The sequence below is a fragment of the Pecten maximus genome, chromosome 1 (assembly GCF_902652985.1).
Source record: "Pecten maximus chromosome 1, xPecMax1.1, whole genome shotgun sequence".
NCBI classification, from domain to species: Eukaryota; Metazoa; Mollusca; class Bivalvia; order Pectinida; family Pectinidae; genus Pecten; species Pecten maximus.
Genome location: NC_047015.1, coordinates 49,950,194 through 49,968,220, shown reverse-complemented (window position 1 = coordinate 49,968,220; position 18,027 = coordinate 49,950,194). Strand labels below are relative to the sequence as shown.

Genomic DNA, 18,027 nt, shown 5'->3' with positions numbered 1-18,027 from the left:
TTTGAAATAACATTACTATTTAACGAATTTGCCTTGTCAAATTTTGGAACTACTAAAGACGACCTATGATATAATTTATCTTTATATGTGTATTGCTGTTGTTGTTGCCGTAGACTATAGAAGGGCTATGGACTCCGAAGTAGAGTGCATCTCCAGCTTGTATTCAGGCGTAGGACTGAAGTGTTCAGTTCTAAGAAACTGAGGGATTCGTAAGATATATACGTGTTCTTATATAGTCCGAAGTAGGCAAGGAAGAAGTGATAAATTACTGGTTTACACGACAGCTGTCATATGGCCAGACAAAATATTTCTGATTTATCCAGAATGTTAGATGCAATGATATTACTAGGTACATAAATACCGTTAAATGCCGTGTCTATACATATAAACATGTAATCCGTATGTAGCCCTTGGGTACATGTAACAAGGTTTTGCGTGAGAACATGTCAGATAATGATACGTCTGTTAAAATTTTAGAAAGTTCTAAAAAAATTTAGTATACATCATACCTACATAATAACAAAACAAATCGATAAAACAAGGGCACGATATAGGCAAAAAAAAAACAAATAATGATTTTCATAGAGAAACTTTTAAAAACAAAAGAAGGAAGAAGACCCACTGCTCCGGCAGGGTAAGCGTCCTCTATTTCAACGACGACATCGGTTATAGAAATCTAGGTCAAATCTGGGTTTAATCACATCATCAAAAGGACCAACCGATGACCTGTACAAATCGGTATTGCTATGCATCATCGGTACAGGAACGCATGTATTGCCTCATTATCCCAAATCAAAGTACTAGACCTACAATGCATCTGTTTCGAAAATCACCTTCGTGATAACACTCCAGCCGAATGGTTTGACAAATGAACTATCATCCATAAAACCATTCTTGTCTTTAACGGTCTTAATGATATATTATAATCTGGTCCGAAGAATATAAACATATATTGCATACACTGATTGTACCACAAGACAGAATATTAAGCTCGCAATGTCTTTAAGATACACAGATCCCAATTTAATCGGTTAAACTTTTCAGAATACCCTAACTTTTCAAGAACACACAGTATTGACGGTTCGGTGAAAATTCATGCTGTGTGATACCATCGTGATCGTGTCAGATATCCTAAAAAATGCATGCAAATCTGTCCACTATTTTGGCATGTTGGAAATTACATACCAACATACCATATATATATATATATATATACCAGTTATTGTTTTATACTTAGTATTGTTTTAAAATAGATGTTGGTATATATTTCATATTTCATTTACAAAAGTTATTCAAAAGTATAAATCTGATTTCAAACATGGCAGATACATGTAACCTAATATGGCGAAAAATCCTATTCTCTACTAAGACATGTATTTAGCTAAACTTACATAGGGTTGTTACAACTACGGGCTCTTTGTTTGAGACCAACTCCACAGTCGTTTGAACACGACCCCCAAGCTGCCCATTCACCCCAGCCTCCATTGACCGGATCCTTCCGCCCATGGTAAGTGCAAACTCCTTCCTTACAAGACTGAAAATACACGGGTTAAAGGATTGTACAAAAGGGACAAAATATTACCATTACTCAATATAGATTGCGATTTCGATACAATAGTACAGCCATTCCTTCTTCTATGATTCCAAGCAGATGCTAAGGACTAATATGTAGATACTGCTAGGTGATGGAGTGAGTTGAAAATAAATTGACATAAATTTCAAAATCTGGATTGATAGGTGAAATTCTGGCAGTTTTTAGCAAGTTTCATAATTTACACTATCGGATGAAACCCCTCAAGCAAATGTGTTTTGTCTGAGCTATGTCATGCAGGTTACTGTAAACCTTGAGTGATAAATACCGACAGCAGTAGCTACCACCTGCAATCTCAAGTGATTAATTAGTTTGTAATAATTGTTGTATAAAGATATCCCTAAACCGCTACCACATGCGCTGTGATAGGACACTGGCGGCTTTAGAGAGATTTGAAAACTAAAAAAAAAAACGTCTAGTATCTTTTATTAGAATTTTTTTTTTATTTGTTAAATCTTTTTCTCATTTCAACACCTTACCCCAGGCCCCAAACCCTCATATTGGCATCATCTTCCACATAGTATGTTCAAATATTCATTAACCTGCTAATGGTTGTGTAACTGGACTAAATATAGTCTATATGATAGGTTGCAATGTCCTTTACCTTATCCGTGCCACATGATGTACCCTCTAGTGCTCTTGCCCTCTTGGTCTTGCAAACTCGGCGTCCACTGCGGTCACCGCACCATAGCTGGGCGCAAAGGTCACCGTAATACTATTGTTGGTTAAACAAAAGACCAATCACATGAACAGTACATAAACTAATATTGCTTAATTCGAGTAGCATACCGGTATTCATATGCAGAAGGGGAAGGTCACATCGTCGTTTATGAAATTACACAATGAATATAATACAATATCATACATAGTGACATAATGATAACAATTTTCTTATTATTTCAATTTTAGGTTTTTTTAGTGTGACAACTATTGTCGCAAATATATCAACAGGACAAATATGTAACTACAAATAAAAACAAGAGAGATTGTCCGAAAAGGGTTAAGGGTAGCATCAAAAACCAAGATTGACAGGAGAGTAACAGGTAGGGGAGACAATGAAAATTTGCGTGTATGAAATTATATACCGCTCTGCAAGCCGTGTGCCTGCCGCCGAACTCATACCGACACTGCTGGTCAAAAGACCAAAGGTCGCCAATAGGATCTGTCACGTGACCCGTATTTTCTCGGGTCAGTGGGTTGTTGTTTAAACATGTCAAACCCCTATAAAGAAACAAAAACAGATAAATCAAGCAGTTACTTTTGTATTGATGTGCTGCGAAAAAGACATCTATTTCGTTGACTCCTATATCCTTTTATCATCACTTAAGACCCTTTGAAATACTGAATAGAAATAGAAGGACGAATAAGTTGTATGATAAATTCAAATTCAAATTTTAGCTCTGATTTAAATAATTGTTATTGATATGTAAACATATCGTGCGTTTTGTACAATTCTTTGACCATCTACGCAAATCAGAACAGACGACGAATAGCTTTTGAAGTTTAATGCATGGTTCGCTGTGGACCGTGTCAAAATATTAAAACGTTCTCATTTCAGCAGTTAAACAGATAACAGCACATCAGCGTTTGCCTTTATGTTCTCTCCGTTTTATAAATATTTATAGCTCTTTAATTAACCATTCTGGAGGCTGTTTAAACCTGTTTCTACAAGGATAACTGCTGGGTACAAACCCAGAACGATCCACGTCAGCTACGTCAAGTAAATCCGAGGCTATGGCCGTTTTAACTGCTTCAAACGTTCAAACATATTAAAGAAAATTGATCTGAAATTAAGTGCTGACAGACTGACAATCCAGACATCAGATGGATTTTACTGTTTACTGGCGTTTTGTCCGATTGGTATCGACCACATAGCTTCACGATATGAAGGACGCTCTGAAGGAGGTCGAGGATGTCAGGGCAGAATTTTTTGGAATCGAATTAGACTTCGAGTGTGTCCCTCTCACGAACGTCTGATCCAATTAGATGCCGGGACGAGGCAGGTGCGTCACAGCGCGCGTGCGGCGTATACATGTTATCTATGTACGTCATATTGATTGTTAACTCCGTAACACAATTTGTCAGTGTAATATAATTCCGACAAGGGACAGAATATTTCCTTTACGGATCAACAGCACAAATGTTTGCCGTGCGTTTTCGTTTATTTTTGGAGTGTGTTGGCGTTTAACCTGTTTGTTTGGCATGGAAGGTAATCTATTTGAAGTCGAAGGGGCCACACACGGGTACAAAGTTACATAGATAAACATTTGTACCGGATGATTGTTATCAATACTGACATAAATGTCCCTGTTTTACAATAAAACAGTGTATATTTTCTTCGAACCACTATTTTGACGCAATCTTATTGCATTTTCATAGGCTACTAAAGTCCGTCCCCAAATGTCATCTAGCCAACAAGCAGCACGCATTGTCTTGTGTGGCATAATTGCACTTAATTCTGACATCGTCGAAGCGTCTTTAAGCTCTTAGAAGAAATAAGACAAGTCAACTTTAAAAAGCGAGGGTTTTAACATTTTACCTATGCTCAACGTGTGAACGCGATATCCATATCTATTCATATTACTGTTTAGGTGTGAGTAACGACTCGTTTAAACGCAAAAGATGAGATTGATATGACGAAATACAGATATATGTGATATGCTATAAATAACAATGAGACTGATATCTTTTAATTATTTAGCCATCGTTCTGAAATCAGCGTGGAATCTTTAACTGTACGAGCATTGACGTCCGTGTAGCCTACGCAGACTCGTGTTGATATTTACAAAGTTCTTTCAGTTCAATATGTGTATCATTGGAAGTCTGGTTTTAATATACTGATAACGTATCGAAGAATGTGTTATTCAGAGAAGTATGACACGTGGACACTTTGTAAAAAATCAACATATACATATGAGCTTTATGCTTGCTAAGGAGCAAATTTCAAACATTTAGGGGGATGCGTAATTCAGACATGTACAATGTATCTAGGTTCACAAATGATTAAAAATCTTGGGAATATCGCGACCCTTTTTTAAATATCGGCGGGTTGGCAGTCTGTTAGGGAGCTTATACAACATTTTAGACAAATTTGCTTTTATGGTTTAAGTATTTTACTTTAAGCCTTTTTCAAAAAAAGAAATAGTTTCCTTCTTTCCTCCGTTGAAACCTGAAATGTGTTAACGTGTTTGTTTCAGTAACTTTACGCTTGTTTCAGTACCTAGAATGCCAGTTATCCAGCATATAAGTTATATGTACTCAACCACGATTGATGTACTGCGATCGTTGTCGAAAGCTAGTAATACGAATTGCATTTGTTGAGTTATAATAATCGAAAAAGAAAAGTAATCACATTGGGAAATTGTTAGCTCATACTCACAGCAACATTTGATTCATGCGGTCGTTGCTACATGTAGACCACCAATAATGTTGGAGGTTGGACTGGACCATTGGCGCCATGATGGCTGTAGAATACTGCCGTCCATGACACGTGTTTCCATGCCCGTCATGATACAAACCTATGCTGTAATGGGAAAATGTGGGTAGCAGTGCATGTACATAACGTAGGAACTATATACTGTATATCAAATTTTTTTTGCGGTTGTGTTATTTTTGTGTATGGCCAGTGAGACTTTACCAAAAATCCTTCATTGCAGACAAGTTTCTGCTGTGGACGTTACTTTCCGGTATTATGTATTGTTTCTTTGATGTCTCAATATTTGACCACTGGAAAGAAGATTTGTCAGATATATTCGTTGGTGGAAAGTGGAATACAACATTGAATATCGTCATATATAGTTCTGTGACATATATACCATATAACAATTCTAGATCAAATGCAAAGAATGACACGTTCTCAATGTCAGAGCAGGGCAAGACCATTGCAACAAGACAAACTACTTCTGGGTATTCATTTATCACACATTATAATTAGATCATGATTTGTCATCCGAAATCTGGAGCAAGACTAGGAATATCATTGTCAGGAAGATTCACAATTGTCGCGTTTTGAAAGCTTGGTTAATTGACGTATCTAACTTTGATACAAACATTTGTTTTCTAACTGCATCATTATCTATTTGAAAAAAAGTGGTTGGTTTCGTATGAAATATTTGACACAGATTCTTCTCGACGTATTATGGCATTCCTCTTATATTGTTAATTGTGTCCCTGTGGTAACAAAATCTTCTTTTCACACGTGTTTGTCTTCATTTTATCGATTTTTAGCTTTATTTATTACTTTATACATAAAAGGGTATTCCCCCGTTGTTGTTTTTGTTAACATACACGTGGGCCACTTCGTGGGCGACGATAAAGGCAGATGTAAACCCATCGTCCTTGACAACCGCGCAGCTTCTAGCAGGGTTACACATTCCCGTGATAGGAGCATAACCTGTTCAATGAAAAGGAAACAATTATGAAACATGTGTCGTGTGCATTCATTTTAATCAATTTCATTTAGAGAATATGAAAAAAAGGTTAATATGGTATAGTTGGGGTTAATAGTCCATGGTTGACCAGTAGGAAATAGTGTGCGGGTATTAAATTTCGTGTAATCATGCCTTGCATTCAACACTTTCGTACGTTTGTTTGTATAGTATTTATTTTCACTGGACATTCATTTTTACGCTATATATATGACCGCGAATATAGTGAAATTATATCGCCAGTGAATATTTCCAACCAAGCAACAGTTAATACTTTTTTTACCTGTTCTGTGTTTTACATACTATATTAGCAATATAAAAGATATATATAAGCCGATACAATATATCTTTTTAGAGTTTCCTGACAATACTTAAGATTATACCGTAACATAAACAATCTACAAGTATTTGTATATAGATAAAATGTAGCTAATTTTCCGGATTTTGCAACTTTTGTCCGCTTTTTCAAATGAGTCGCTACAGTGTAGTTATATAGATCACTCAAATGTATCATGTTTGGCGTTCTAGATTTCTTCACACTTACTCAAACCAGATATTGAAGAATGCTATACTTATTTAGGTGATCATCAATGATAATATGATGCATACAATAATGTATCAAAAACACCTAAAAATGTATATTTGGATATACCTAAAATAATTTTGTCTCAAATGCTATTTAAAGCACCAATAAGGCAACGATCCTGTATGTGCGTCTCACCTGCTGGTCCCATGACCGTCCGCGTGAGGAGGACAGCGACGTCAAAATTAATTCCTCCGCCATAGTAACGGTTGTTGTAGGCTTGAACCGTTGTCCATCTACAGAAGTTATCTACTGTCCGTCTTGCGTCCGACGCCCGTACTACATTCTTTTCCTGAGAATGGAATTCAATAGTCTTAGAGATAGGTCCATCAATCGAGACATATTCTGCTATGATTTGTTGGATTAAGAATCCGAGGTACCAAGTATTCAATCAAAGAACAAATGAACTAATTGTCAAAGTCTTTTGGTTTTGCTCGTGCTAAAGCTCAGGTTAAAACAATACTGAAGGAAGTGATGAATAATCAGACATTCCATCTCACTCCACAAAAAATGCAATATGTTTACAGTGATAGGCAGTGTCAGTACTCAAACAATATGCATTATTCCCTCAAATCAAATATATTACAATATCACACAAGTAATCAAATATCATTCCACTACCAATATCCATGCATATAATATTTGTGTGTGTATTTACGTAAACACTTAATGAAGGAAATGTACATATAAGTTTTTTGTATTAAGAATGGTACATTTCCAAAAAAAGGTCGTTTGTCAAAGACAGCAAACATTCAACTGATTTTACGGTGATGTTTTCATATATTTTCATAATCACCTATATCTAGTGCCGACATGCTCCATATACTTGCAATAAAATGATTGCATTTGTGGTTTTTAATGCAGTTTGTCTTTAAAAACATACAAGAAAAAACACCTTCAAATCCAAATCAGGTTATAAACAAAGTATATGAGTATATAAATATCAAAATGCGGCGTCGTCCTGCTTGTACTCATCAGTTGCGCAGGGAAAATTAAAATATGATAAGGGAAGTAAAAGAAAATCAAAATGTCCTTGAATCCCTTTCGATACCGCGATTCGCTTAATCTTTATTTAGTGAAAATGTCCATGCCATATCTCAAGGGGAATTCGCGATCTGTTGAAGCATTAATGTTGTCAAGTTGATTTTGATCAATAAACCTTGAGACACCCACGCTCATGTTGATGTCAACATATTAAACGCGTTAGCATTAGCTATAAATCAATGTCAGTTATCAACAATTTTCTTCTACTGAAAAACACATGATCTCAACAAAGTCCATCAATCTCAATTTGTATGAATGGAAGAAATCACGTGATAGCTTCCCTTTCTACAATTGCAGTCCTTTATAGTAAATATCAAGAAGTAGTTACTCTCCTTGTAATTTTTCAAGGGACGCCATAAAAAATCTGTAATTTTTTTTAAAAATAGTTCCCCATCGCTTTTTCGATTTCGATTTTGAGTTAGAAATACGGTTTCGTTACTATGTCGGTGTCCTCTGCTGTTTATAAACACGAAACTCTTACTTATTTAGATGGCCAATGATGCATACCCATGGACAAAAATCCCGATTTCACTTCGACGTAAATGGTTTATCATGTCTTTGTTAATTACAATGAACATATGCCCGGACTGTCTGGACAGAATAGAAACTCGTGCCATGGTTTTGAAAAGAATTCCCCAATACATGATAGTAACGCACGTTCATCTTTGCAATAGAGTTTCATTTATCCCCGGTGTTTTATCTTTAAAACTTACAGCGTAGATAATTGTGTGTATTTTCATTCATAAAGGGAGCAAATATGAAATATTTTAAGCATGCTTTATTTACATTCTCTTTCAGTATCTTTTTATATTAACGCATTGATGAGAAGGTTTATATATGGTTGTAACCTTAATTTGTATGCCTGAACATATTAACTTTGACGCCAAATCAAAACATCACGTTACTTAAATATCACAAAGTAGATAGCAATAGTTATATGTCTTCGAGCAACAGTTAGGTTTTCAAGCATGTCCAAAATAAAGATACGTTATTTTGTAGGGAAGTTTATGCTACATTACTTGCTAGGCATGCATTGCAGTAAAACTCATGCTACCTACCGTATCCTTGTCCATCATTATGATCTTAGATGTGATAATTTCGATGTCTGAAGTAAGTGAGTCATGTTGATATATCAAATTAACCTGACAAAAAAAACGAGATATTTTTTATTAAAATGTCATGGTTCAGTGTTTAAATCATATTAACTTTTTTACGCAACTGGTTACCAAGTTTAATTTTATCTTTGAAACCAAATTAATTCAGAAGATAAATACAAAAAAAAAATGATTCAAAAGAATTGTTTTTAAATATAAATGCCAAAAGGGCAATTTGTTGTATTTTATAATATTAGCAACTTCAATTTCAACTTCAATTATTTTTTGAAAGAAGCGGAATTAAGAAGAAATACAATTTAAAGTAGATACTCCCTACGATATGAGAAAAATAAAACATTGCGTTGGATTTTATGATGTAAGCAACTTACTATATTCATAATGGTAAGGACGTATGTTTTAACAGCCTCATTGCTTACAAGGGCCACTGTCTTGGAATCAACAACCACGAGCACTTCCATGTACTTCCGGCTTCTAGGGGCAGCTCTGCGCCTGCGAGATCTCTTTTCCTCCTGTCGTTTTTCATCTTGTAGATATGACAAAGAGCATATCGTTAGGATTTAGATATGTATAAAACATCTACCTTCAGAATTGTAGAAGTGATACTTCAAACACAATGATAAAGAACCATTGAAAGGCGAGTTGAATTTTGTATCACATATTTTTATACCCCCTCCCTCAGTTTGCATAGTTACGAAATAAAGAAAGATTTTTAAGAGATAAACGACTTATGCATAATGTGTAATAAAAACGATCTTTTATCCTTATTTCTATTATTTAAGTAGAAATTAGACTAGTGTTGAAGACTACTTTATGAAATAATGAAAAACCATCCAATTTGAAATTAATAATATAAAAAAATAAAAACAAACAAAACACAAACAACAAATGAATAAATAAATCAAGAACTTCTGAAATATTTTGATAATTTATTTTCTGATTTTATGCTAGGGAACCTTTGTTCGCGTATCGATATTTTTTCTATACCAGATTTAGTGAGGCACCATGCTATGTTATTGACGTAAACGTAGACAGGCATATTGTATATTTTATTACCTACCGTTTTCTATATTACATACAGTCAATGAGTGGTATATATCGTCTGCTGGCTTTTCTACCATTATCTCCTCTTGGTCGGTCATGATGTAGCCATTCTGATCATAAGAGAGAACAATGCAGGATCGTATTGACTCATATTTTGCATGCAAAAATAAAATGAAGAAATTCACCTTTATTAAAATTATCTTTATTTTTTTAATAAAAGAAACGTAGACCGTCATTAATACAACAGTATATATAATCAACATAGATTATCTATTAAAACATATTGAGGATATAAGTCTTTGAATAAAAAGAAACTTACTAGACCGTTACAAAGGGAGACCGCCACACTGCTGTCAAGGTGTCCAACAACACTGCCTTGAAAAAGACATCTTTCAGACAATTCCTCTGAATAAGTTTCATTTCCTTCTGTCCATAACAGACTTCCAGAATTAGGGTAAATGACTCTTCGAGATATGTCTAATATTGTCAGGTGTCGTTTCCTTGGTAACGTGATAAACATATTATCTGCTAGGTCCTCAGGACGCCATATGGAGGATAAAAATTCACCATTGGAATCACTTAGGTAAGGAAACACCTGATCTGTCTGTGCGTCCGGGCAAAACGAGCTGGTCCCAGTACCTGTAAATCATAAAACAAGATATTGGTAAATTTATATAGATTGAGCAAAAGACCTACAAGATGTTAGCACCTTTGCATACAAATTGAGATGCGTTAAATACAGTAAAACAAAATAACTGTATCATACAATTGCTTCGTCCTTCTAGGATTCATATTTGATGACACATGCCTAGAGTGTTGATACATACAAATTTTCAAAAGAAATGACAAGATCTAGGGCGATTCAATAGCCCCATCACTCAATAAATTGCATCATTTTCAAAGATTTTAATTCGGAAGAACATCATGTACTAAAATATATTATGAACCGTGTCATTATCTAAATTAATTAAAACCTGACAAACAGCAAAAATGTGGAAATTCATTATCAGCTATTACACCCTCCAATAAATATGTGAAGAAGGAGATTGGAAGAAAGACAACTCTGATAATCATACGACAGATTCTGTGTTCCCGCAGGCATGATGCAAAGATAAATAGCCGCGTGTTGCTGTGAAATCGATAGCGAAAATGTTTCAAATCTCTCTGGAATCAGTTTGAATCATAATGCATATTTGCAAACATCAGAATACAGGGAACTGACTGTTGTATTGCATAATTCTACATCTAGAGCAGCCAAGTATTTACTTAATCCATTGATAAGTGAAGAGTTAGATAAAGAAATCGTGCTTTATATGCTTAAGAATAAGACTAAAACATTCCTTTTGAAATGTCTGAAGTTTGTTTATTGCTCATGCATCTGATGTTTACACCATGCAATTTGGAACATGGAATAGAACACCTATATGAGGCAAAATGGATGTTTTAGGGGTAAATAAATATCTTATTCATCCATATATGTAAGGTAGGTGTTATGTCACGCCCGTTTTTATTGTATTTGCATCAAAATCTTAGCGATATCAAACGATGTCGGAGAATTTCATGTTTTCATATAGATGTGCGCTCTGGCCATATATACCAGACATGGTGTGAGGGCCAGAGGACACTCGGTCTTCTAAGCAACAAATTATCTTTTTTTCTTTGTACTTTCTCAGGGGCCTTAAAATTACAATTTTGTTATTATGTAGGTATTACCTATTATTTGTATATCAAAATTACAAATGTATATAGTTTTAGCTTCAAAAGGGCGTCATCATCAAAAGATGTAACTGATACAATACTTACTAGTGTGGTTGCGTGATTGAGTCATCAGATTGAGATGAAGAAACGAAGTACAATTTCAAGTTAATATTTTATTCCAAGCATTAAATGCATCTACTGATACATTCTCTTTTGATATCAGTACTACCAAATAAATACATTATTTATAGCGGGTAGTAAGAAACTAGTTTGGAAAGTGATTTCTTGGTGGTACATGGGCTTCAAATACTGTAAAGTTGGTAATATTCGCGAGGAATTAATTTCACGGCCATTACACATAGTGCGAAAATAAATACCCGACGAATATTTATATATATATAAACGTGTAAAATGTTAGCTGCAAAATGTTTGTAAAGCAGTGTTACGCGCACTTTAATACCCGCAAACTAGGTCTACTGGGACAACCGCAAAATAAATACCCTCGTGAAATGTAACTATACAGTATGATACCTGTCTCATTTTTTCTTGTTGGCGAAACTTTTTTATTGTTTATTATATGCTAGCTCTACGCGATTGTTTATATCATTAATTTAAATATATAATTTGTTACCTAGGAAAGACGTACGGGGTATAATTATGTTAAAACTTCCAAATAAAGAAAATTGTTATTGGGGTTTACATTATATTTCCAGTAACATGTAGTATATAGGATATGACCTACATATACTGTACTAGAACAGCCATCTAAAATCGTATATAATGTTAGACGTGCAATAATGATCGATATATAGTCAATAGAAAATCTAAAACATAAGTCATAACATCCAAAACAACTGATATTTCATCTAAACAAAAAATATTATTATTTTTATGTTGGTTAGGCATTTTTTATCTGTCAATGTCACTAGTTCTTTTTTATAATTGTTACACGTGCGTGTATATTTTCGCGTGACACCAAATGATGGTAGAGGATTACTTATGTCCATATGTTTAAAAGTAAAGCGGGTTGATGTTTGATGACATACGACATTTCGATATAAAGACAACTTAACACGCAGCACCAAATGGTAGGTATATTGATGGCGCAATGGATAGGCGCTTATTCTACTTTCACCAAGATATCTCAGACATTATCTTAATAGCCCGACCTAATAATGAAAAATGATTGAGTAACCTACCCGATTACGTGTTTTGTTCATTTTCTAAAGTAGCTCATCAAAATGAGGCGTTTTCGAGTAAACTACAAATGAAAAATCTTATATTTGAGAGTGAATTGCGTCAATGACAACACTTTCTTCTGTGTTCTAGACTTACTATATACTTAAAGTGTTGCCTCTTGTTTAATGAAAAACAAAAAAGTTATTCATTTTCATAGACACATGGCGATGATATTGCTAGTACGTTTTGGAACATGCATATATTGCCTTAGTTCCTACGAGAGTTCATTGCGTTCTCACTTTCAAAAGAGGAAAGAAGTTATAAGATCGACGCACGTGTTTGGATTTGTTGAGTCATCCGCACGGTGAACTCATCGCACGCGCATGTTTTATTGTCTGAGTCTATCAGAACCAATGAAAATGGCTGAAAATGTGTCACAGTAATTAAGTAATTGACGTCTTTGTATCTGACCATATAACAAGATGAGAGCATAAATCATTGTTTAGCACGAGATATTCGAGTTTATTTATCTTCATTTATCTGTTTATTTATTTATTTATGTACTTACATATTGAGCTGTTTCAATATATTCAAATAATTTTGTGGTAAAAACATAAATGGTTTCCTTAAAAACAACTTGAAAACCGCGAACAGTATATACAGCAAACAGTTCATGTTGTACAGTAACTAATGTGTTCAGAGTTACAATATACAGTGGAACCTCTTTAAACAGAACATGCACGGGACATGGATATTTGTTTCGGTTCACAGAGGGTTCAGTTTGGAGAAGCTGATCGACCCACTTGATTACTCACTTTCCACACATTGATCTAGAATTGATAACACCTTAGTGATATATTTTATGAAAGAATATCTATAAATGTACAATTGAATCAATAATGTCAGTTTTTAACATTTCTCTTTAATTGACATTCGGATTAAATGTTACCTTGAACTCATATATGTCAATAATATATCGTGTATACCTATCGTTTAGTTATAGATAAGGATATAGATGGCAGATGCACGACAGTACATCGGCGTACATATATGTGAATTGCTGAAAATAAAACCCAAAAAACACTTTAGGTACAAAATATTACGAAAGCGGCGCAGCAAGCTCTGTCTTTTATTTTTGCACTGGCTTGATATTGAAATTCACGGCTGATGTAAATATATAATATTATCAGCTTTGATTAGCAGGCACACATTATATTAACCTAGCGTGTTAAGTCTTGTACTTGTCTGTATAGCGATGTCATTAATTCATATCAACAGTAATCGCCATACGAAGACTGACTGAAAGTTAAATGTACATTTCTTAATTTTAGACATTACCAGTAAGTATGGGGGAAAATGTCTCGCAGGAACATGTACATTTCGCTATTAAATAAAAGCCTTTACATTTATGAATACACTTCGGTATTGATATCTTTCTCGGGGTATTTAAATATGTACAACAAAAATAATCCGAAAAACATGGCAGAATTAATTTACCATTACTTATGTTAGTTCATTTCAAGAGAAATTAGAAAAATAATGCCATTTTAAACTGTGGGTTTTAGGCCTACTCAAGCCACGTGTCATATGCACACGTGTTGTTATGACGTAGGTATCAGAAGAATCCACGAGATTCCCCTCTATAATGATATGCCATACACCGAACAACCTTGATTGGTATCAAATGTCTTCACTTGGAAACAACACAGTTTCCCTTTACTCTTGTTTACGACCTAAAGATGTTTACCGACAGACGTTGTCTTCATTAACAGTGTTGTGATAATGTTACTGCACTGTCTGGGCTGCCCGACCTTTGACATTTACACTATCTAGTCATTTTCCTCTTACTGTCTTCAGTCTAAATATTTTAGCAGGTTCCATATTATCTAGAATGTGTGAATAAGCATCATAAACAATTTTTTTTACAGATAGGTTCACAAACAAAATGAAAATATGATTAATACTTACTGGAGCTGTTAATACTAGCAGAAGTGGCGACCTGAAAGAGGAAATTTTTCAATTAAGTAATTTCTGATATCTGTGGGGAGCTTTTTGTGCCTGAGAATACATTAGGATAAAGGTGTTGATAAAGATATCTAAACTGTTTGATTTTAATTCCAGTTTTCTTAGTTGGTTTTTATTGTGTTTCTTCAATTAAGGTACATTGCAGGGCATTACCACCAAGGAAAAGGAAACGAATTTTGTAAAAGAAAACAACGTCAAACTCTATTCTTTTTTAAAGTATGCAGAAGAACTTCAGTTGAAAACATTTGACAATTTTTAGAAATAAACATATTTGATGGGTATAAATGAAAATAGATCAATCGGTTTAACTTTTATCTGAGTGTTATTGTATGTTAATCATATTCGTTGAAAAATTTAAAAAAAAAGTGAATGTTTTCAAAATATAAGTAAGCAAAATATCGTTTTCAAAATTGTGATCATAGCTCAAATTAATGACACTGAAGCTAAACTTGAACAAAGGAAGTTATTTTTATGATGAACATAAAGACAATAAAAACAAGAGAAGAAGAACACAACCAGGTGATTAAGACTGCCAGTCTACCAGAGAAGTGTTTATATTTGTGTTCTATGGATGTGCTGATGCACGCACATGTAACAGGACAAAGAAACAGAACAAGGGTTATTGTACGATCTGTAGAACGGGCCACAAAGTGCACACAGTAACTTTATACCCCCAAACACCGTAGAAGTGTACTCGTGGCTTCTGTGGAGGGTCGTAAAACACTCCAAAACGATTAGAATGAAGAGATAACAGAAACTGCCTACATTGACGCTTTTACGAAGTTCGGCTAAGTCAAATTAAGTATTATGATTTAATAAATTGAGTATAGCAGTACTGCCTACCATACACTAATTTGTAGTGTTATCAGAAAGGAACAGAAAGTGGAAAAGTCTTCATAGATAGCATGACAAAAAAAAATAATAAAAGAAATCTTCAAAAGTGTTTTTGTTTTATAACCTGGTGTCAATTATGCATAATTACAATACATGTCTCCCTTAATGTAGATATAGTACATTATCGATATATTTCATACCATATGACCTAAAATAATGTTAAATGCACCAGGGGGAAATCGCCATATATCTTGAGGTGAAAAGATATTATTATGTAAAATTGGTTGTGTTATATCTTACCTTCAAACTGAAGCACAGCGTTATGACCAGTCGCAGAATTTGGACATCGTCCTTTTGGAAGGATAATGAATACCAGGTTGATGAAAGCATGACGTCCCTAATGATTAGGCCCGAAGTGATTTCTAACCAGGGCCTGACGATGTTTGTCGTTGTAGAGGAAAACCAAACACCTATATACCGCTTCACTTCTGACCAAAAACCATGTTGGAAATGGTAAACTCAAAAAAGTTAGAGGGTTTGCCCATTACAGCCGCACTTCAACTGGGAAAACGTGTCGGTAATTACTTCTTGGCGATAAAACTCCCATCAAAACAGACACATAACAATTAGACAAAACTATTCAATACTATTGGTAAATCTACATTTTATTGCCCTCTGACCTCATTATATTTACAAATCAGCGTGACGTCATCGTGATTCCACTGAGCGTTATCAGTAACTCGGTGTTGTATGTCGGCGAGCGCCCGGTTTTTATTCACGATCCTGATGTATGTAGTAAAAAGCCTTAATGTTGATAGGCAGCCGTGCATAAAACGCATTTTGACTGGCTCTGCTTGTCCCATTTAATCCCAGTATTGTTCTCACGCATATTAGCAACACATAACTAAAAATAGAACTGTGACATCTTGATTTAATTTCTACACATGTGAAAAGGGAACGTGAGGTGACAAGCATTTTGTTTAAAGAGAACTACTACTAACCATTTTATAACTATATTTAGTGGGACACAAACCCCTCCATTGGTAACTTTTGAAATACAATATGCATTGTGTGGTCTTGCCTAGGCCAGACACACAACGCGGATACCAAGCCATGAAAAACATGGGGAAATTATACCAGATGAATTATCGTTAATGACTATAGTCATATCGTCTTTTGCTTGTCTTTTATAGGTCATTTTTGTTAGGTTTAGTATTAATTTTATTATCATTAATTTTCCATTCCTCAGTAGTAGCATACCAGACTTTCCCACTTATGAAGTTTAACATGTATTTTCACATTACATCAAATTTAACGTTTTATTATTATCATTATTTGTTTATTTGTTTTTGTATATTTTTTTTCTAATTATTTTCACAGTGGCTGGGAACGGACATGAAAGGACGTATATAATTACAATCTGATACATTTGAATATATGGTGGAAAACATAAATTGTTTTGGTACGTAACCTTTATTGCATTTACAGATGTATTGTGTTGTCATGGAATATATTTCTAACTTTAAACTCTAATGTACTTTCCAAGAGCAGCTTGCTGTATCATGAAATTTGACACTGTAACTGAAAAATGACACAGCTCATGCGATTTGTATGATAATACGGTGCAAAAGATAAAAAAAACCCAGATCCAATTCATCAGTATCATTTCATAAAATTGATTTTTTAAAATTATGTAAATAAATCGTTTCAAACGGAGCCGATATATTCCAGGCACATCCAAGGCCGTAGGTTTATTTTTGTTTGATAGTATTTAATGTCCTAACAGCACCTACATGGCCATTTAAGGACGGTTTCCATTTAGTGCGAGCTACATGCATTTGATGATTCTTTTTATTTTGAGGAGGTTGCAGCCTATCAACTTGAATTCCGGAGAGATTAAGTTAATTAAACGTTACTCCTGCTTAGCGCTCAGCATAGTTGGAGTGGAACGACTGGTTCGCCCGTTGTCAGTATAATGTGACCGGGTGGGGTGTGCTGCTGGGTGTCTTCGGCAGTATGCTTCAGTGAGATAGCACTATAAATCGGCAAAAGTTCCGGCCTATCACAAGGAGACTTAACACGAACATACCGAAGCCTCCCAAAACACCCATACGCACTCACCACACGCATACATGTCGCACGCACGGGAGGCCGTCCTTAAATGACCTTAGCTGTTAATAGGACGTTAAACAAAATAAACCAAACCAAACCAAACTAATTAAACGTGTCGTTTGATGGTGTTGAAGCCTAGTTAGTTACTATGTAAACCATAAAACAAAATGCTCATTCTTATTTCTCAGACTAGGTGTAAAGTTTTATGATTAGTTAACACGGAATAAGTCTAAATTAACATGCAATATTTTCCTCTCTACCGTTTCATATTTATAATTGTTCCTGCTTATGGCTTTGCGTAATTTTTTCCTTATTGTTTTGTGTAATTGTTTGTGTTATTGTTTTGTGCTATTGATTTGTGTCATTGTTTTGTGTCAT

The 18,027-nt window shown here is 34.6% G+C and overlaps 1 protein-coding gene across 1 annotated transcript in view; it reads right to left on the bottom strand.

Annotated features, from left to right (window-relative positions):
• Positions 1-16,084, bottom strand: part of LOC117316268 (A disintegrin and metalloproteinase with thrombospondin motifs 3-like) — a 47,059-nt gene extending 30,975 nt beyond the window's left edge. Inside the window, exons 1-12 of the mRNA XM_033870841.1 lie at positions 15,838-16,084; positions 14,647-14,677; positions 10,121-10,440; positions 9,818-9,911; positions 9,129-9,283; positions 8,704-8,787; positions 6,740-6,893; positions 5,879-5,984; positions 4,971-5,114; positions 2,677-2,812; positions 2,196-2,306; positions 1,392-1,534 (exon numbers count right to left, since the gene is read on the bottom strand). Coding sequence (XP_033726732.1) covers positions 1,392-1,534; positions 2,196-2,306; positions 2,677-2,812; positions 4,971-5,114; positions 5,879-5,984; positions 6,740-6,893; positions 8,704-8,787; positions 9,129-9,283; positions 9,818-9,911; positions 10,121-10,440; positions 14,647-14,677; positions 15,838-15,927 — 1,568 coding nt within the window. The 5' untranslated portion in view covers positions 15,928-16,084. The remainder of the gene's footprint in view (positions 1-1,391; positions 1,535-2,195; positions 2,307-2,676; positions 2,813-4,970; positions 5,115-5,878; positions 5,985-6,739; positions 6,894-8,703; positions 8,788-9,128; positions 9,284-9,817; positions 9,912-10,120; positions 10,441-14,646; positions 14,678-15,837) is intronic.
• Positions 16,085-18,027: the final 1,943 nt, after the last annotated feature.